Here is a 22,232-nt window from a genome sequence, read left to right on the forward strand (position 1 = left end):
AGGGCTAGGCGCACTGTTGAGAATGCATTTGGCATTCTCACTAATAGGTTTAGGGTGTTTTTATCGCCAATTAGTCTATCCCCTGGGAAAATTGAAAAAGTTGTCCTTGCATGCACGGCACTGCATAACTACCTCAGACGGGATTTTGGTAGCCAATACACACCTCAGGGAGCTGTGGACTCGGAGGATTTTCGTAGGGGAACAATAATTCCTGGTGACTGGCGCGTAGCACCGTTGTTGGAGTTGCAACGATGTGGTTCGGGATCTGCCACTACAGGGGGTCACCGCAATTCGACCGTTCGCAATTCGAATTATCGCAAATTCGACAGTAGCTAATTTATGCCCAACCCTCAAGGTTCGGCAGCCAGACTCGACAATTCGACATTCAAATCTCTCGCGCCACGCACCCGGTCGAATTTGCCGCCACTCCCGATGTACTCCAGGAGCCAGGGGTCATTTGCATGCATAAGAGTGCCACTCAGTTTCTCTCTTGATATGGTTAGAGGGTCACCTCAGACATCTGAAAAATCAAGGTGGACGCTCAGCTGACTGGCAGCAGGGTAGATATTTGAGGATTTATGATGGGCGTCGGCTTTCGGAATAATGACCAAAATCTGGGGTAGGGGAAAGTCAGTTTGACCTGGAACGGTCAGTTTTCAATGAAATTTAATGAATGACCACTCATTTGAATTCACTAAGTGTCAGCTTTATAATGATGGTTATATCATTGCAATTGGTCAAGACCAGAGGTTACCAGAGGTCAAACTATGACGTAAAACGTCACCTGCTTAAAATCTGGGCCTCCAAACATAAAATGATACCATAGTATAGGAAAAAATGATAGTCTATTCTTCATATTTCTCTTATTTCTACCTCAGATCATGGGTAAGTTTTAAATCAACAATGGAGAAAATATGGTAATAATTAATCCTTTGTTAGCCAACTCAAAATTGACCAAAATTTGGAAAAAATCTATATTTTGGCCAGAAAATGCCGCAAATGACAGATCAATTACAAACTTGCTTTATTCAACTTCTTTTTCCAGATCATTAATCAGATAAACACAAATACAAATCAAATCTCTTGTTACATCATTTGACCGAGATTCAGTGAATCTCTCGATAGTACATGCTGGGGGAGTGGTTTCCCGTTTTTTCACTTTTTTGGTGAATATCACCAGTTCGCTTTCTGGAATGTGAATATTGCATACAGTGCATTTTGATTATTTAAAGCCCTGTATTAGCTAGGAGACCATGCCTATACTCTTATTTTAGATTGATCCCCATGGTACGGCAGGGTCAGCAGAGCTAGATGCACAGTAAGGCCCAGGTAGTAATGTACACTATTCTACATCATATACAGTGGAGATCACATTAATCTGGCCCTTTGATGAACAAGACAGATACAAACTGTACTTTCTGCAATATCCTAGTGATGAAGGTGTGTATCATATTGCCAGGGAAATTATGATGCATAGGCCTGATGAATTCAGCAACTTGATCTTGCTTCTGGGTTCATTCCATATGATAAAAGCTGCCATGGGTGCAATTGGCAAGTACGTGAAAGGTAGTGGTGCTGAGACAGCCTTAGTGGAGGCTGAAGTGTTTGGTCAAAATGTAGTGAAATCAGTCTTTGAAGGGTCACATTATGTGAGATCTTTAAAGGGGCTCATGATGTTAGCAGAATGTGTAGAGCGGTTGCAGTGGACCGAATTCTTTAGAGTGAACGGAATTGAAATATATATGGCTGAGCTTCAGCTTCTGTCCATGATGAAATCGGCTGTGGCTGAAAAGCATCGGGATGAGAACAAACGGCTGTTGCAGACATTCTTGGACAGTTCGTCTCAAATGTTAGATGATTTTAAGAGATTTCGATCCCATCGGTGCCTTGAATTGCAGACATTTGCATTTTGGGATCAATTTGTCTAAATGGTAAACAGTTTGAGGGATCTAGTGCGAACAGATAGAGAGAGCAATTGGGAATTACACTTGCACAGTGTACAGCTAGTCTTGTCACTATTTGCTGGTTGTGATCGTACGAACTATCTTCGTTGGGGGTCGGCTTACCTCGAAGACATGAGGCGACTGCCTGAAACGGCACCTCATATCCATGAGAATTTCTTGGCAGGACGGTTTTCAGTCAAGAGAACACAAGGGTATTTTGTTGCAGTGGGTGCAGACATGTGTCTGGAGCAGACAATAAACAAATCTGCAAAAAATGACAGTGGTATTATTGGCAATACCAAGAGGAAAGCGTACGTGGCTCAATGGCAAATGATACATCATGAAATGCTAGCTGTGTTGCATAAACAGCGAGAGTTGAGTGGCATTGAATTAGCCAGCACAGAGCTACTGGTGAATCATGAGTTTACCAAACCAGCTACTTTGGCCAGTGAAACTGACATTCGGGGTATCATTCGTTACATCCAGCAGCATGAGAATTCTGTGTTGGTCCCAACCGATGTTGGTAGTGATGGTGGAAAACTCTACAATATCATCACCCAGGAAATTGTCTCTAATGATGTAAGCAAAAGTTTGCTTAATTTCAAATCAAAGTCCACTGAGCTCTATGAAACATATCAGACAGAGACATTTGTAACGAAAAAGAGATCTGTCTTCGACACAATTCATAAGAACAATCTAAAAACATTCAAGGGTCCTGAACCTGGGAAGTCAGCTGTAGCAAGTGAACAAAAGGATAAAGGTCTAAAGCAGTTAGCTGAAGAACAGAAGCTATTTGACATAGCACGCATGCGAGGATATGACATAGAAGATTTGTTGAAGTATGACCTGGTTGATGCCTGCTATCTTTTTGATGGCAAAGGGCTTATGATCAAGTCACAAAAGAGTGACCTTTGTGCTGAACTGGAAAAAGTTCTCTCAGATGATGACTATGGTTCACCAAAAACATGGTCACCAGAACAGACAGCTACCATTGTAGATGTGATGGGTTGGGTGCGCCGAATGCAGCTTGGGTCTATTAAGACGTGCAGTGATCTCTGTACCAACTTTTTGAAAAGTGTCTACAGCATGAGTATCAATTCAAAGCGAATTGACTTTGTCTTTGACACATACATTGACTGGTCAGTTAAAGACAGTGAGCGTATCAGACGGTGCACCACAAACCCAATTGAGATAAATGAACTTGGTAAAGAAACAAGGTTGCCGGTGTCAAAAGATGCATTTTAGGCATCATCGTCAAATAAAACCAAGTTGCAGAAGGCGCTTAGGTGTCACATCTTAGAGGAACAGAATAAAAAGACTGAACTGGTTGTTAGTGCAATGGGTGGAGAGAATATGGAACCTTGTAAAGCTGTATTGAATGGTAGTTTCACGTTTTGCCAAATCTTGATGTCTATATTGAAGAAGCTGATGTTCGTTTGATTCCGCACACGCTTGATGCTGTCAAATCTGGATCAAAGAGCGTTGTGCTCCTCTCGAATGACACTGATGTTGTAGTTCTGGGGCTGTATTACTGGAAATTGTTTAAAGAACATGGGCTGATTGAGTTCTGGATACGCGTTGGTGTAGGGAATACAACAAGGTATCTTCCTCTCCACACAATAGCGGAGAGGTTGGGGGAGAATTTCTGTGATGTTATCATAGCCATGCAGTTTTAACTGGGTGTGATTCAATCAGTAAATTCGGCACAAAATCTACTGGGGTGAAGGCAAATCCTATGCAATACTTGAGTGATTTTGGCAAGGATTTGGAAGTAGATCTGGCGCTCACTGAACAGTATCTTGTGAAGGTATACATTAAGTCAGAGACTTATAAGTCAATGGATGAACTCCGATATCACTTGTACCATCACAGTAAGACAACCATTTTGGACCTTCCTCCTACCAGCCGAGCATTGCATGGTCATATCATGAGGGCATTGTATGGTTCTTATCTTCAAATGCATTGTCTTGACCATTCCCAGGTGTCTATAGACCCAACCAAATTTGGTTACCTCGGAGAAGGTAACATGTTGGTGCCAGACAAGATGGTGGTTCTTCTGCCAGAGGATTTTCCGCACCCATGTAAATGCCAATCATGCGCCACGAAGAGATGCCCCTGTAGAAAATTGGGGTTGCAGTGTTGTGAATACTGTAACTGTGTCATAAACAATGGCTGTAAGAACCCATTGTAGATATGTTAGAGGATCTGTATCTAGGTATCTGAACAAGACCTGTGGATGAAACGAAACAGTAAAAAAACAGACATATATTAGTGTTTAAGTCAAAATTGGCATTTCAAAGTTCTCTAAAATAGGATACAAAGCATGGAAAACATGAAAGTTTATTTTAACACTTTAATTATTGTTTGATTTGTTAACTTTGTCACTTATTTGTTTCACTAGACTGACTTTATAATTTTCAGCGTTTTTGGCCAAAATATTTATTTTTCCAAATTTTGGTCAATTTTGAGTTAGCCACCAAGCGTTTAATTATTACCATATTTCCTCCATTGTTAATTTAAAAACTTACCCATGACCTAAGTTAGAAATAAGAGAAATATGAAGAATAAACTATCATTTTTTCCTATACTATGGTATCATTTTGTGTTTGGAGGCCCAGATTTTAAGCAGGTGACGTTTTACGTCATAGTTTGACCTCTGATGACCTCTGGTCTTGACCAATTGCAATTGAAAACTGACCGTTCCAGGTCAAATTAACTTTCCCCTACCCCAGATTTTGGTCATTATTTCGAAAGCCGACGCCCATCATAAATCCTCAAATATCTACCCTGCTGCCAGTCAGCTGAGCGTCCACCTTGATTTTTCAGATGTCTGAGGTGACCCTCTAACCAGATCAAGAGAGAAACTGAGTGGCACTCTTATGCATGCAAATGACCCCTGGCTCCAGAAGTAATGCGCCAGCAGCGCCACTCTATCTCACTCTCGCCCCAGCCATCGTCGAGGCAAGCCACGCTCCGCTGTTCCACCTCCACCATGCCGCGCAAATCCACCTCCGGCCCCACCCCTAAGAAACACATTTTCCTGCCTTTCAAAGATAAGCTTGAGCTTATAAGAAAGGGTGAGGCAGGTATGGCTCATTCAGCCGTTGCAGCGGAAATGGGTGTCCCGAGATCAACAGTATCAACGATTTGGAAGAACAGGGACAAGTACCGCCAGGCCGCTGCATCAACATCTTCCACGACTTCCCTTGTTCTCCGTGGCTCAAGGGACTCCCGTATCCACACGATGGAGGACATGTTGATCAAGTGGATAGAGGACAGGACAGGACAACGCAAGATGCCGATCAGCATGGGGCTCGTGCAGGAGCGTGCCTTGTCACTGTGGGAGGACTTGCAGGCCACAACATCCACCACCAAAAATGTACTGTACAGCAGCTTAATGTGTTTAATAAACAAAATTAGACATAAATGAAGTCTTTAGTATTACTGATTTAGTCTAAGTTAGTGTTTTTTAGAGGTCATAGTGATATTTTGGGGGGGTCTGGGCTGGAGGTCGGTCCCTATCCCCCTTAATTACAACGTATTCCTATGGGAAAAACTGCATCATGATTCGACAAAACCCAGGTTCGACCGATGATAGACCGCCCCATCCCTGTCGAATTGCAACAATATCCGTAGCCAGTACATGAACTACTTCAATGCAGAGGGTGCTGTACAATGGCAGTATAGAATGGCAAATGTATAATTGTGTAGGTGCCCCTCCCCATTCCCCCAGATAACCCTCCTTCGCCGCACTCACCACCTCGGCCTCTATGCCCTGTCACACGTTTCCCTCATCCCCTCGTTGTCCACCATCACTTTTGTTATCAACACTCCCTCTATCACATTTACATACGAATTATGTATCAGGAATTATTGTTGATGGGACTATTGTTCATACTGTGATTTTGTACCTTATGATAAAAATTAATTCACAGACACTGAATACACATTAAAAGTGGGACTATGAAATGCTTGTTTAACGTGAACGATTGCAGTCTCCCTTAACTCAAGACACCTATTTTACATGGTAAAACTGGCTGATTTTGTAATATACCTATACAGGCTGTCTGAAAGTAATTGTTGGATTTCATTACCCTTATGTGAAGCATATGATTGAAAATTGGTTATATACTTAGAGAGAGAAAGAGAGAGAGAGAGAATAGTAAGTACATACGTACCTCGGAATCAGAAACATCCTCGGATACTGTTTCTGTAGTCTGATTGCTCGCGGTGCTTGACATATTTGACACAGCTGGCCGCATAGAATCACCATCGTTCAGGAATGACAATATGTCAAAGCACCACAACTTGTGTGTATGAATTTCATCTGACCCAGCTCCTGATTTCTTCGATGTGCACATTAGCCTCAATTCTCGCCGATGTTGGTTTCTGAGGGAATCCAATTTCTTTTTTACATCATTAACACTCCTGCTTATTGTCTGTGCTATATCCCTTATTGCTGCAGCACGTTTGTCTCTATTTCTGTAATCAAAACACCTTACATTCCACAGACATTCATATGATTTATATATATCAATCAAAGTTATAGTGTCTTGTCGTGACCAATATGCACTAGTACTCGGTGTGGACATGGTGTACTATAGTCAGCGCAAGGAGAATTGGCCGATAAGGCGGGGCTAGGAGATCTCCCGGTGTTGCCACATGTGGGCATCCATGGCGAGAACGTGCATGTGGATGCAATGTTTTCTGAATGCAGTATGAGGGGGGCGGGGCCAGAGATTAGATGTAGCGGCAACGTCGCTCTCTCATGCACATATGCCATATCTAGACTTAAAGAAACGAAACCTTTGTATAGAAAACATTGCTTTGATTTTTACCTCAGTGGTGGTGTGTGACAAAAAATTATAATATAATCATATGAGGCAACATTATGAAATTATAAAATAGAATTATAAAATAAAATGAAATTATAGAATAATTATATGTGGCACCACAGGGGAACTCCCAGTGCTCCGCCCTAACGGCCAGATCTCAGTGCAACGGGTATAATAACGTGGTAGTCAGTGGATCTGCCTGCACCTTACCTCGTGCGTTTGGCAGTGACGGAAGACCCATCCACTGCCTATTGGCGCCGGGAGTACACTAATACTAGTATATTTGTTCATTAGTAATCCTACACTAGTGCTAATATTCTGGTGCACTAGTACTAGTACACTACTAGTGCACTAGTGCATTTGTACTAGTACTCTAGTATTAGTACTAAAACACTAACACACAAATACTAGTATACTAACATTAGTATTAGTACAATAGTGCTAGTATATTGGTACACTAGTACTACTGTACTAGTACACTAGTACTAGTACCCTAGTACATTAATACTAGTACACTTCCACTAGTAATAGTACAATACTAGTGCTAGTTTACTACTGTACTAGTACTAATGTACTAGTCTATAAGGCAGAGCATGCATGCCGACAGGAGACCTTTTGGTCCATATCTAGGTCGGATGCCAAAAAAAAAATGATAAATTCATAAAAAACTATGTCAATAATTAATCAAATACATAGGCATTCATTATAGGCAGGCAACCGCGATTCGTGTAGTCTGGAGCCTATTCGTCAGCGTCTGTCTGTCACTGGGCGGGCGCAGGCCAAATTGCTTCAAGTAACAGTTACAGTCCGATGGATGTCTCGTAGAGGTGGGTTGGTTGGTGCAGAGAATGATGTAAGTGATGCAGCGATCTAAATGCATTTCTGCCTCCTTTCTTCAACCCTCGCGTTGGCACCAATGTAATGATCAGGGTGTTGTCCTCTTCCCACACGACACGCTTCCAGCCAGCCACCTATCCGTCTCCATCCTACGAATTCGCGCCCAACACTAACACGCTTCCCTCCTTAAAATTAGTACTAATGTACTATTAGTGCATTAGTATTGGCGTACTATTTTTAGTGTACTAGTATACTGTTACAAGTGTACTACTGTAATAGTATGAAGGTAGTAGTGTATTAGTAATAATTGTAATAGTGTGTTAATAATATTGTAATAGTACTAATGTACTAGTATGTGTACTAGTAAGTGTACCAGTTTTTGTGTACTAGTACTACTGAACTAGTCCCTGTGTGCTAGTACTAGTGTACTTGATTACTATTACTATTGTAATGTATTTTTCCTAACAACTAAATTATCAGTGTACTAGTACTAGATTATGGTATTAGTACTAGTTTATTAGGGTATTAGTCCTAGTATATTAGGGTATTAGTACTAGTGCACTAACATAGTAATGTTATGATGCACAAGTGTCATAGTGAAATAATGTACTAGTGAAATAGTACTAGTGTACTGGTGTATTAGTACTAGTGATTAGTAATAGTACACAAGTACTAGTATACTAGTGCTAATGGACTAGTATTAGTACTATTGTATTTCTTACTATTTTACTAGTATACTAGTACTATCATTAGTTCTAGTGTACAATTGTATTAGTACTAGTGTAAGTGTAGTATGTTAGTGTACTAATGTACTCAAATATTACTAGTGTACTAATTTATTTTTCCTAATAAATTGCTAGTACTAATGTAAATTATGTACTATTTTATTAGTGTTAATGTAGTACTACTAATGTATTAGTACTAGTGTTCTAGTATACTAATACTAGTTTACTAACGTACTATTGTAATAGTACAAATGTACTCGTGTACTAGTCTAAGTGTAGTAGTACATTAGTGTACTATTACTAATGTACTTGAATACTATTACTAGTGTGCTAATTTATTTTTCCTAATAAAATTACTAGTACTACTGTACTAATATCAGTGTACCAGTACTAGTGTTTTAGTGTACTACTACTGGTGTAATATTAAATTAGATCTAATGTACTAGAGTAATAGTACTAGTGTAGTAGTGCGCTAATGTACTAGCATACTAGTGCTAATTTAGTACTAGTTTATCATTGCATTAGTACTAGTGTAATAGTACTAATGTTCTAGTACTAGTGTAGTAGTGCTAATGTACAAGAATACTTGCATCAGTGTGCTAGTACTTGGGTAAAAATACTAGTGTAATATTACTAGTGTGCGAGTAAACTAGTATTAGTGTACTAGTACTATTGTATAAGTATTAGTACATTAGTAGTACAAGTGTAAAAAATTGTATACTAGTCTATTAGTGAAATAGTATTTGTGTACTGGTTCATTAGTATTAGTGCATAGTACTGGCGTATTAGTGAACTACAGTAGTACATGCGTACTAATACTAGTATGTGTACTAGTAATAATGTACTATTCTATTAGTACTAATGTAGTACTAGTGTATTAGTGCTAGTGTAATGGTACAAATGTAATACTGTATCTGTACCAGTTTAATTATACCAGTGTACTAGTATACAAGAATACTAGCATTAGTGTGCTAGTACTAGTGTGCTAGTATATTACCATTAGTGTACTAGTACTAGTGTACTAGTACTAGTGTATTACTGTGCAAGTATTAATACACTAGTGTACAAGTGTACTTAAAATATACTAGTCTATTAATGAAATATTATTAGTGTACTAGTTCATTAGTACTACTGTAATACTACTGTATTAGTGTACTATTACTAGCGTACTAAAACTAGTATACTTGTGTGCTAATGTACTACTACACTAGTATTAATGTACTATTTTATTAGTGTTAATGTACTAGTGTACTATTATATTAATATACTAGTGTATTCGTATTGTTTACTATTGTAATAGTACTAGTGTACTAGTATAAGTGTATTAGTACATTAGTATACTAGTATTTTTGGTGTACCAGAGTTGTAATTTATTTTTTCCTTATAACTAAAGTGCTAGTAATAGTGCACTAGTGCACTATTTTACTGGTACTAGTGAACTAGTAATTGTTTTAGGTTACTAGTAATAGTGTTTTAGTGTACTAGTTTATCAGAGTACTAGTACTAGTTTATTAGGGTGTTAGAATAATAGTTCTAATGTACTAGTGTACTGTTACGAGCGTATTATTATGCTTGTGTAAAGATGAGAAATATTTCTAGTGTACAACTGCACTGGTACTATTGCACTAGTATATTAGTGTACTAATCAGTGCACTAGTACTAGTGTACTACTGCTAATGTATTAGAACTAGTGTAATATTAGCGTACTAGTAATAGTGTACCATTATTATTGTACTAGTGTATTATTATTTACTATTTACCTGTTTGTTTATTATTTAACTATACCTATGCATTTATTCATGTATTTTATTTGTTATTTACATTATTATATTTTTTATTTTTTATTTTATTAATATATATTTTTTTTTTTTTTTCTTTTTTTTCATCCGACCTAGATATGGATCAAAAGGTCTCATGTTGGCATGCTCCGCCTTTGTAATCCTTTGTACTTTAATTCTACTGTACAATATTAGTGTACTAGTTCTAGTGTTAGTACTAGTATTAGTGTACTGTTTTACTTGTACTAGTGTATTAGTGTACTGGTACTAGTGTATTAGTGCTAGTACTATCTTACTGGTACTAGTGTACAAATGTACAAGCACTAATGTACTAGTATTTGTGTACTAGTACTAGTGTATTAGTGTAATAATACATGTGCATTTGCACTGGTGTAGTAGTGTACTATTTCTTGTTATTTGTGTACTAGTATTAGAAATAATGTACTAGTGTATTAGTACTAATGTATTAGTTTAGTATCAGTTTAATTGTATACTAGTTGTACTGTTCTAGTAATTATGTATTATAGTTAGTGTGCTAGTACTAGTAATTGTGTACTAGTGTTAGTGTGCTGTTGAACTAGTGCTTTTTTTTTTTTTTTTTTTTTTTTTTTTTTTCATCCGACCTAGATATGGATCAAAAGGTCTCCTGTCGGCATGCTCCGCCTTTGTAATCCTTTGTACTAATACTATTGTATTAGTGTAATTGTACTGTGTATTAGTGTAGTAGTACTAGTGTGTTAGTACTAATGTACTCTTGTATTAGGACTAACGTACTAGTGTATTACTGTACTAGTACTAATATACAAGTGTACTAGTACTAGTATTACACACTAGTGTTTTAGTACTAGTGTACTCAAACTAGTGTACTAGTGATAGTATACTAGTGTACTTGTACTAGAGTAATACTTCTAATGTACTAGTACTAGTGTATTGTAGTACTAGTTCACTAGAGTATTAGTACTTGTGTACCACTGTACAAGTGTATTAGTACATGAATTAGTGTACTAATATTAGTGTACTGTTGTACTTGTACTAGTGTACTAGTATTAATGTACTATTATTGTACCCCGTCTGGGGTATTGGCTGCATGTTATTGTGGCAAAGTAGCATGCAGTTGATACTTTAGGGTCTATATGGGGCGCCCCTACGGACCAGAGCCACACATCATTTTGTCTGTGATAGAGGAAAACTGTTCATAGAGAAATGATGACACTTTTATACTACGACTGTCCCTCCGTTATGCTGTCCCCCAACCCCTTGTTACTGTCCTGTACAATTTCTCTGAATATTCATTTCCTTTTTCGCCTACCTTCCCTGTGGTGGGGGAAAAGAATACTGCCACCAAGTATTTCCAATTGGATCGTAAGAGGCGAGAAGAAAGGGACGGGGATTGGGACTAGGCATCCTTCTCCTTGTAGCCCCACAGGGGACATTCCTAAAAAAAAAATAAAGGCATAAGAGGGTCTAGGAGTTTTCCGACCAGCACCCTAAGGTTTGGGTCTTTTAATGTGCGTGGATGTGGTACAGATGAGAGTAAAAAGGAAGAGATAGGTAGTATGTTTGTGAGAAGAAAGATGGATGTATAAGTTTGGGAGTGTAAGTGGGAGGTTCTCAGGAGTGAAGAGAGGGCGAGGGAGGGAAGGGGTGGCTATACTAGTAAGTGAAGAGATAGGTAAACGTGTAGTGGAGTGGAAGGAGGTTTCCTAAAGGATAATGTGGATGAAGGTGAAACTGGGAAAGTGCATATGGGCCTGGCAGTGAGAAGTATAGAAGAAAGGGAGGTTTTTTGGATAGATTTAAATGAGTGCATAGAAGATTTAGGGAGAAATGTCAATGTAATAGTACTGGGAGACCTTAATGCTAGGGTAGGAAATTATCCAATTGATGGAATGGTTGGGAAATGTGGAGTTCCAGGAAAGAATCGTAGTGGAGAGTTGATGGTGGAAATGTGTCTAGAAAGAGAGTTGATGATAGCAAATACAGTGTTTCGGAAGAAAGTCAAGCATAAGTACACATGGGAGAGGGTGGTGGATGGAAGGGTGGTAGATAGAGCTTTAATGGACTATGTAGTGGTAAATAGGATTATGATAGGAAGAGTTAAGAATGTACATGTGCCAAGGGGAGAGGGTGGGAGAATATCAGATCATTTTTTGGTGGAAGGTAAGTTGAGAGTGGAGGATAGATGGAGAAAGAGGAAAGGGACAAAAGGTAGGGAGGTTCTTAGAGTGAACTCTTTAAATGAAAAGGAAAAGGAGAAGGAGTACAAGAAGCTGAAGGAGGAGTGGGAGGGAGTGAAGGATAGAGTAGAGCTAGGTGTGGAGGAGGAATGGGGATGGTTCAAGGAGGGAGTCACAAAGTGTGCAAGGATTGTGTGTGGAACAAGAAGGACAGGAGGAAATAAAAGACAGGTGAAAGAAACTCAGGTGGAATTCTTGGCTTTTGTGCATTTAGAATTAAAGCTGTTAGGTTACTGTACATTTCATCCAAATCGCTGACCGGGCTGTTGACCCAAGGTACGCAAATTACCCTCCGTGACCCGACACCAGTAGAGTTGTAATACAGTAAGGCACTAGTACATATTTTTATAGTAATAGTACAGTACTAGAACAGCACAGTACTAGTACATTAGATTACTATTACAGTAAAGTACTAGTATAGTACTAGAACATGAGAAAGGTGGAAGGTGGAAACACGGGTCTTGATCCGATTATTGAGTTTATTCCTGACCGGTTTCTCTTTACAGTAGCTTCTTCAGAGGAATGATACTCTGGGTCGAAGTTGGCAGTATATATCATGAGTCAGGCCCACGTTCCCTACTTGAGTGGTTGGTACGATGAATTAATCATCATCGATATAATATATGTAAAATAAGAACAAAATACATTATACAATATTTTCTAAATTACATATGAAAATAAGAATAAGTATCACCGTGATGTCTCGACAGAGCTGTCTGACATTTTTGTCACTACAAAATCCCTGTGTTAGGCTGCCCGACCTAATATATATAAATCAGTATCGATACAAAATTTATTGTACCAACCCCTCCTCAAGGAGGAAACGTGGGCCTGGCTCATGATGTATACTGCCAACTTCGACCCAGAGTATCATTCCTCTGAAGAAGCTACTTTAAAGCGAAACCGGTCAGGAATAAACTCAATAATCGGATCAAGACCCGTGTTTCCCCCTTCTACCTTTCTCATAATTGTCCCAATGTCTCAACAGTACTAGAACAATATAGTACAGTATTAGTAATGTTCACTACAGTACTAGTAATGTTAAGCACAGTACTAGTAATGTTAAGCACAGTACTAATAATGTTCAGTACAGTACTAGTAATGTTCAGTACAGTACTAGTAAAGTACTAATAAATCCTAGTACAGTACAAGATTAGTACATTACTAGCACGGTACTAGTACAGTACAGGACATTAGTACAATAAAGTACTAGTCATGTACTACACTAGTACTGTATACAAATACTGTGATGTACTAGTTCTGTATTTTACCAGTTTTCACCACCCCTTGTCACCACTTTCACCACCACTGTCGGTCCTCGATCATTACACTTAAATTTGACTTGTAATATCACTCGTCTCAAGGCCCCTTGCCTTCGTTAAGTGAGTTTCACTAAATATTCAAGTTCCTCTTAAGCAGTAGTCTCACTATTTTCTAGGCCCCGTGCCTAGTTCTCTCGTCCTTTGGGTTAATAAAAGGGTGGTGAATTTTCTTTCTTCTTTCACTGTAATTTCACCTTCTGGTTACACTCAGGATCTCTTTCTCTCGTCTCTACATCGTCTCTCTCGATCGTCTCCCTAGATCGTCTCTCGATCCTCTCTCCTCGAGATCCCGTATCCTACGCTAAGCTACCTTCGTCTGACGTCACTAATTTTTCTAATCCAATCTCCAGTGACTTTTCAAATAAATGTCACTCCTTATGGGCGTGACTTTGAATTCATGCACCAATAGTTTTTTCCTCCTTCTCCACCTTGCACCAATCCGGAAAGCCATTCCAATGCCACTAGCAAAATTGTTTACCTCAGCATTAGTCAAACGAAGCTAACCTGCGCTTACAGAGTTTTGATTACATCATCGATTATAAAACAGTCACCACCGTCGGTGTGTTTACATAGACATAACGTCGCCCTCACATAGACATAACGTCGCCCTCACAGGCGTCGAGTCTGAATTATTCTAATGCCCTAGCTCATTTCCATTCGTACACTACCGGCCTCTTACAGGGCTCGGCAGCTACCCTTGGTCGTCCCGACCAATTTCTTATTTCCCTCTTACAGGGCTTGCTAATATATTTCTAGAATAAGCTAATCTACCCTTGCGTAATTGTTAATCTACCCTCCAAAATATATCATTCATGCAATAAACATAAACATAATACCTATAAATGTGAATAACATGCATCTCAATATATATAAGGCATTGAATTAAGCGGTTACATGGTTGATTTGCTTTGACAGAGCCAATCTCCGGAATACAACAAAGGCAATCAGTGCTGCCACTAACACTGAAAGTAAGGGTATGATAAGGATTGGTAGTATATGTAAATCATTTGAGGGAGATCTTGACAATGGTCTTCTCTTAATTTTCAAGGGAGGAGAGTTTTCAGGCAATGTGAAGTTGAAGGTTGAAATGTAGGTGTCATCGGTTAAATGCATTTTATTAAGGGTATTAGAAATGGTGGAAATAGTGTCTGCATGCAATTCGCAGTTATCTTGAATAGAGACAAGACCTTCAACCAAATCCAATTTAGGACTCAACCCGGGACAATTTATTGATACCTTTGTCTTGTTAGGGAAAAACAGGTAATGAGATCCTTGTATGTTACAATGAGGGATCTGGTCTACCAAAATTCGTTGGTAATGACAATTGTTCATAACAGACATATTCCTAACCAGAGAGTTCATGCGAAGCCTCTCGGAACACAAAAGAGATCATGCTTTCTCTTAGATTGTCTACAGAAAGGATGTAATTGATTAGAAAATTCACTATGAGCACTAACTTTCAAATTTGAATGGATTATCATCTTTTCAATAGCAATTAATTTGCAAACACACTAATCTAGAGTTCGAGTGTCTCTTCTTGTTCAATATTCAAATTTTTTTCCGACACACTTCATTTCCAAAGACAGTCTTATTACTTTAAAATGGTTACAATACTCATGTGTGTACTCAGATGAGAGGTCCTTAAGTCCTTAAGGTTCCAAGTCTGACAACAGCAGATCCTAGGTTTTAGGTTTCCATGTATCTGCTTGACACCAAGTTCCAGTTGTTTAGGTCTCCCATCCCAAATACATACAAATGGTCAATACTATCTGTAAAATACATCAAGATTAATGTTCAACTCTTGAAAAATATCATTATAATATTCTCCATATTCTCCAGGGTTATTAATATTTATGCACAAAGTATTACTATAATCATCTTCATAGATCTGCAAGCTAATTTTCCTTATGTCATCTAAATGTCCTATCAATTCTTCTCTTGATTCTAAATGTTTAAGTTTAAACTTGTTTCCACCTGCAGAATCAATTACCCTATATGGACCAGTGTACCTTGGTGAAAGTTTATTATTGGGTGAGGTTAATTTGACCATTACTAATTCCCCAATTTTCAGTTTTAGTTTATGAGCTATTTTGTGTTGTTGTTCCTTCATCTTTTGTGAATACACCTGCATATGTTTCCTAACTCTTTGGTGAATACTTTGAAGAGTATTTATCCTATTGGATATATAATCATCCATATTATATATGGGTTTTTGCTCTGCAGTCAACATTTCATATGGCAGAGTTTTGTCCTCCCCAAAAATTATAAAATGAGGTGTATCCCCAGTTGCTACATTAATTTGATTGTTCAGGGTACACTTAACACAAGGAATCCAAGTATCCCAAGTTACACTATGAGGACTTATTAGGGTTCTAAGACATATAATTATCTTTTTGTTTAACCTTTCTACTACTCCATTACTTTGGGGATGGTTAACGAGTATATTGACTTTCTTGATGTGGAATACACTACATAGATTTTCCAAGATTTTGTTATTAAATTCAGTCCCATTATCTGAAACTAGGATGTTAGGTGTAGTAAAATTACAGATTATCTGATCATAGATTACGGAAGCAATAGTTTCAGCTTTCTTATTGATTATAGGTTGTAATATACAAAATCTTGAAAAATAATCAATAGCAACAAATAGGTATTTAAAGCCGTTCTCGGACATTGGTAATTCCAATGTATCCATGTGAACTCTTTCCCAAGGTTTCTGTGGAATGGGATAGGTGAGTATAGGAGCAGGTTTTGGTGTATTTCCCTTCACCTTTACACATTTTACACACTTTTCTATATAATCATATATAGTTTTCTTCATTCCTAGCCAAAAGTATTTAAGTTGTGCTTGTCTATAAGTTTTATCCTTTCCAGGATGTGAACTACAATCACTATCATGAAGTAACTTCAATATCTCATTTACCAGAGTTTGTGGTATAACCAACTGATTTACTTGACCTCTAGAAATATCTTTCCCATTTACAAATGTTTTCCTATACAAAATTCCATTAATCAAATGAAATTCCTCTATCTTATACCCCTTTGGTAGCTTTGGAGGATCTCCTCTTGGGTTCATCAAATGCTTGATTATTGAATCACATGTCTCATCATCTCCCTGTTCTCTTATTAGCATTTCTTCATCTAAAGTTACTAATTCTTCTATACTACAAACAAAATTAATCAACCCAGTCCCAGTCATTGGTTGACTAATGTTTCTAGAAAGTGGATCTGCTACATTCCTTCTACCCGGAATATATTCAAATTGAACTTCATAGCACTGAAGTATCGCAAACCATCTAGCAAGTCTGCCTCTAAGATTCTTATGCTTAAATAAGTTCTGAATAGCTGTGTGATCAGTCCAAACTCTGATGGGATACCCTAGTATCATATCCCTAAAACTTTCTAAAGAATAAATTACTGCTAAAGTTTCTCTTTCAGTTATAGAATAGTTTCTCTCCGCACTATTACAAAGTCTGGATGTGTAAGCTATGGGTTTCAAAGTTCCATTTCTCTCTTGCATTAGTATGCCTCCTAATCCTATGTCAGACGCATCAGTACAAAGAATAAATTCTTTTTCATAGTTGGGAAAAATTAAAATAGGTGAACTCGTGAGTTTATCTTTCAACTTGTCAAAAGCTTGCTGTTGCGCAGGTCCCCACATGAACTTTGAGTCCTTTCTCAACAAAGAACTTAGTGGATTAGCAATGTCAGCATAACTTTGAATGAATTTTCTATAATATCCTGTTAATCCCACAAAGCTCCTAACCTTGTCTACATTGGTCGGAACTGGAAAATTCTTGACAGCGTCAACCTTTGAATTTACTGTACTCAGCCCGTGTCTGTCTATCTTATGTCCTAAGTAAATGACACTGTCTTGCAAGAACTTACATTTTTCAAGTTTTACTTTTAACCCAGCTTCTCCTAGTCTTGAGAATATCAAATCTAATTTCTTAAAGTGCTCCACTGCAGTCTGAGAAACTATTAAAATGTCATCTAGAAATACACTGGCAGTGTTTCCTAACAATCCATCTAGAATAGTATTCATTAATCTCATGTAAGTTAATGGACTATTACATAACCCAAATGGCATTCTCTTGAACTCATAATGTCCTGTTGTAGTAGAAAATGCTGTGAACTCTCTTGAATCTTCATGCAATTCTATTTGCCAAAAAGCTGATTTGATATCTATAGTACTAAAATATCTATTCTCAGTTCCCAAACTTCTCAAAATGTCACCGATAATGGGTAATGGTAACCTGTCACGAATGGTGTGCTTATTCAGTTCCCTGTAATCAATAACTGGTCGCATAGTCCCATCAGACTTTGGTACTAAGATCAACGGAAAATTCCACTCACTTTTACTATGTTCAATAATATCCTGTGATAACATTTCAGTGATGAGTTTATCTACTACAGCTAATTTAGAGTGAGGAACTCTGTAGGCTGGTATGTAGATAGGTTGTGTTCCTGGTTTTAACTTAATGTGATGTTTTAAAACAGTTGTTTTGCCTAAGGCGTCCCCCGGCAAAGCAATTGTTTTTTTATGTTTCATAAGCAAAGCAAATAAAGCTTCATCCAACTCAGGGCAATTAGTTGATTGTAATAATTCTTTATATCTATTTCTTAAGTCTATGCCTTCTTGTACTGAACAAATTGATGAAGTTGGTAATTCTATCTCCTCACTATTCTGATTTAAATTCTTAATAGGTTTAGTACACACCTGAATACATCCTATTTGTGTACCTTTCTTTAAAACTATCTCTTTATTCATAGTATTAATTACTAATACTTCTACTCTGTTCTTATTTGTCTTATAAATCCCTGAGTCCCACTTCAATCCTTTAAGTTTAACTGATTCTGGGACTGTAATTACTTCAGAGTCTACATTGATTCCTTTCAAACACACTTCAACCTTATTAATTGACATGGGATGTAACAATGTCGACCTTGTTAATCCGCAATCTGCAATTCTCAAGGCATCTGTGGTTGATAATTTAGTAATCTCTGGGATTTCCTGAACTTCTGAGTTGGGTTCACAAATTGGTTTACTTTCTGTAGGGTTGGACCGCTCGGTCACGCTATCTAGGATAGAAATGTTATCTAAGGATTAATTGATTCCTGTCACTGGTCTTAAGTCTGGTTGATTTAAGAATGGGATTAACTGTGACTTCACTAAAATTCCTAAGTCAACAGGACAATTTACCATGTTTTCTTTTCTCATAGTTGCAAATCCTATCAATAAATCTCCTGGAAAAACAGACTCTTCTACCACTATCACTGGGATGTACAATTGTTCATTTGTATACAAGGCAACTTCTAGCTCAATCTTACCTAATGTTTTTAACTGATTTTCAGTTACACCTTGCAATGTGTAACGGATTGGTTCCAACATTTTCACTCCTGGGTTCAACTGGTTTAAAACTTTACTAGTAATTACATTAACTACAGACCCTGTATCAATAAAAATTTGAATAGGCTTATTGAACACTTTACCCGCAATGAGAGGTCCTACAGGAGTTTTACCAACAGTAATTATCAGTTTGTCAGTTTCTTTCATCTCTCTTGCATTCCCATATTTAACACAATATCGCCTATCGGTATATATATGGGGAGGTCTGAAATGGTTTATTCTGTGTCTGGGGGTTTTCCTCTTAGCCCTGGGGGTACCCGAAAATTCCGGCACTCATGAGTTCTGTGTCCGATTTTATTATGGTAAATACAGAATGGAGGGTTCCTACATTGATACTCATTGTGACCTTCGTATTTGCAATTTCTGCAAATAATCCCATAAAAAACATTCTTGTGCTTTGTGTCCCCATGCATTACAATTAAAACATAGGATTCTGGTATCCCTATCCCTAGATGGACTTCTAGCATGCCGCCTATGTCCTACTTCTGTTTTCTTAAACTCTCTAGAGTTCCTATATTGGCTTTGTTGATTTATAGGCATTACATATGGGTTTATTGTTCTGGTCTCACTGTATCCTTGAAGAAGATAATCTACTTCTCCTAAACTGATATTTGATTTTAGATCTTTGTACAGCCTTTCTGCTGTTAAGTCATCAGAATTCTTTGCCAATAAGCTAAATGTAATCAATTTGATTACCTGTGAGATTTTCATCTCACTAGATCTTTCTATCCAGTCTGAATCTTTCAAGATAGAATTCATGTCTTTTGACCATCTATCTAATCTAGCTAAGTACTCTGTGTCAGTTTCACTTGTCCTAACTTCCTTAATCATTTTTACCAATGATCTAATAGGATCCTGATCACATTTGGACATGAAATGTTTAAGAAAGGCTTTCTTGTAATTATCATATTGATTAATTTCTTCCATTTGCTGGAAGTTAATGACAAACCTCGCCCTTCCATTTTCTGGATCTATATTCTCCTTGAGAATCTCAATCTTACGATTCTCATTGGTAATGTTTTTACTAACTATAAGAGTGTCAATGAGGTTCAGGAACTTGTTTACACCATATGTGTTAGACTCTCCTGTGAATTTTGGAATATTTGTAATTGATGTGTGAATTTCGTGTCTCAACACGTTAAAATTCTGAGGGGTACTCATACTTATTACTAATACCTTGCTTTAGCCTGGCTGCTTGCGATGTCGCTTCGTGATGTCAATGTCTGGTTTGACGTCCTTCTACGGTCTTGTCATTCGTCAACGACGTTGTTCCTCCTCCATCACCCACTCTGCCTTGAAGACCGCCTTGTAGATGATGATCACCTTGAAGAATCTTGAAGAATGCTTGTTCCCATCGTAGCAGTTACTTGAAGTTGTAGATTTCTCTCGTAGTCGTCTTGGAACTAATACACTCTTGATTTTGGTTGTCTTGTTCCCGTAGACTTCAGGCGCCACTTCTCTTCGGAGGTGTTTAACACTCAGTTCGTTCGTCGCACCGCTGTTCACCACTCTCACCACCCCTTGTCACCACTTTCACCACCACTGTCGGTCCTCGATCATTACACTTAAATTTGACTTGTAATATCACTCGTCTCAAGGCCCCTTGCCTTCGTTAAGTGAGTTTCACTAAATATTCAAGTTCCTCTTAAGCAGTAGTCTCACTATTTTCTAGGCCCCATGCCTAGTTCTCTCGTCCTTTGGGTTAATAAAAGGGTGGTGAATTTTCTTTCTTCTTTCACTGTAATTTCACCTTCTGGTTACACTCAGGATCTCTTTCTCTCGTCTCTACATCGTCTCTCTCGATCGTCTCCCTAGATCGTCTCTCGATCCTCTCTCCTCGAGATCCCGTATCCTACGCTAAGCTACCTTCGTCTGACGTCACTAATTTTTCTAATCCAATCTCCAGTGACTTTTCAAATAAATGTCACTCCTTATGGGCGTGACTTTGAATTCATGCACCAATAGTTTTTTCCTCCTTCTCCACCTTGCACCAATCCGGAAAGCCATTCCAATGCCACTAGCAAAATTGTTTACCTCAGCATTAGTCAAACGAAGCTAACCTGCGCTTACAGAGTTTTGATTACATCATCGATTATAAAACAGTCACCACCGTCGGTGTGTTTACATAGACATAACGTCGCCCTCACATAGACATAACGTCGTCCTCACAGGCGTCGAGTCTGAATTATTCTAATGCCCTAGCTCATTTCCATTCGTACACTACCGGCCTCTTACACCAGTAGTGAACATATATTGAACTGTACTAGTACTGTACAATACTAGTATAGTACTAGTATAGTACTACAGTACTAGTGGAGTATTACAGTAGCACTAGTAAAGTACTACTACATTACTGTACTGTACTAGCATTGTGCAAATAGTGTACTATTATTGCACTGTACTAGTATTGTATAGTACTAGTAATGTATTGTACTTGTGTATTATACTAGTACTATATTATACTAGTACTATATCATACTAGTACTGTATTATACTAGTACTGTACTGTACTAGTACTCTACTTGTACTAAGCTGTACTAGTACTTACTAATAATGTACCAGTAGTAGTAATGTACTACTACTATAATAATAATAATAATGTGCTACTACTGTAATAGAGAATCAGACAAGAAACAATGGTCTCAAACTGTCCGGAAATAGATTCAATTTGGAAGTAGGTAGAAACAACTTTGCCAACCGTGTAGTTAATGAATGGAATAAACTTCCTGCACAGGTAGTGCAATGTAGTTCAGTTCGAAGCTTTAAGAATCATTTAGATAAATACCTAAGTAAGATGCTGTAATGATTATAATTTATCTTATATTATTTGTTTTTGTTTTGTTATCTTTTGTCTGTCTGATTTTCATTTATTAATTATTAGTTATATGTCAATTTATTATTATTTACTATTTACCTGTTTGTTTATTATTTAACAATACCTATGCATTTATTTATGTATTTTATTTGTTATTTACATTATTATAGTTTTTATTTACTATTTTATTATTAATATTATTTTTTTTCGCATCCGGCCTAAATATGGATCAAAAGTTCTCCTGTCGGTATGCTCCGCCTTTGTAATCCTTTGTACAGTATAGTACTAGCACAGTACAGTACTAATACATTCCTAGTACAGTAATATTAC

At 37.8% G+C, this 22,232-nt stretch overlaps 1 protein-coding gene across 1 annotated transcript in view; it reads right to left on the bottom strand.

Moving 5' to 3' along the window:
* The window catches only part of LOC143027305 (uncharacterized), a 45,818-nt gene that overhangs the window by 1,215 nt on the left and 22,371 nt on the right, over positions 1 to 22,232 (bottom strand). Inside the window, exon 2 of the mRNA XM_076188574.1 lies at positions 6,122 to 6,425. Within this exon, the coding sequence (XP_076044689.1) occupies positions 6,122 to 6,425 (304 nt within the window). The remainder of the gene's footprint in view (positions 1 to 6,121; positions 6,426 to 22,232) is intronic.

This window comes from Oratosquilla oratoria, chromosome 8 (assembly GCF_046742065.1).
Source record: "Oratosquilla oratoria isolate Oo_2021 chromosome 8, ASM4674206v1, whole genome shotgun sequence".
NCBI classification, from domain to species: Eukaryota; Metazoa; Arthropoda; class Malacostraca; order Stomatopoda; family Squillidae; genus Oratosquilla; species Oratosquilla oratoria.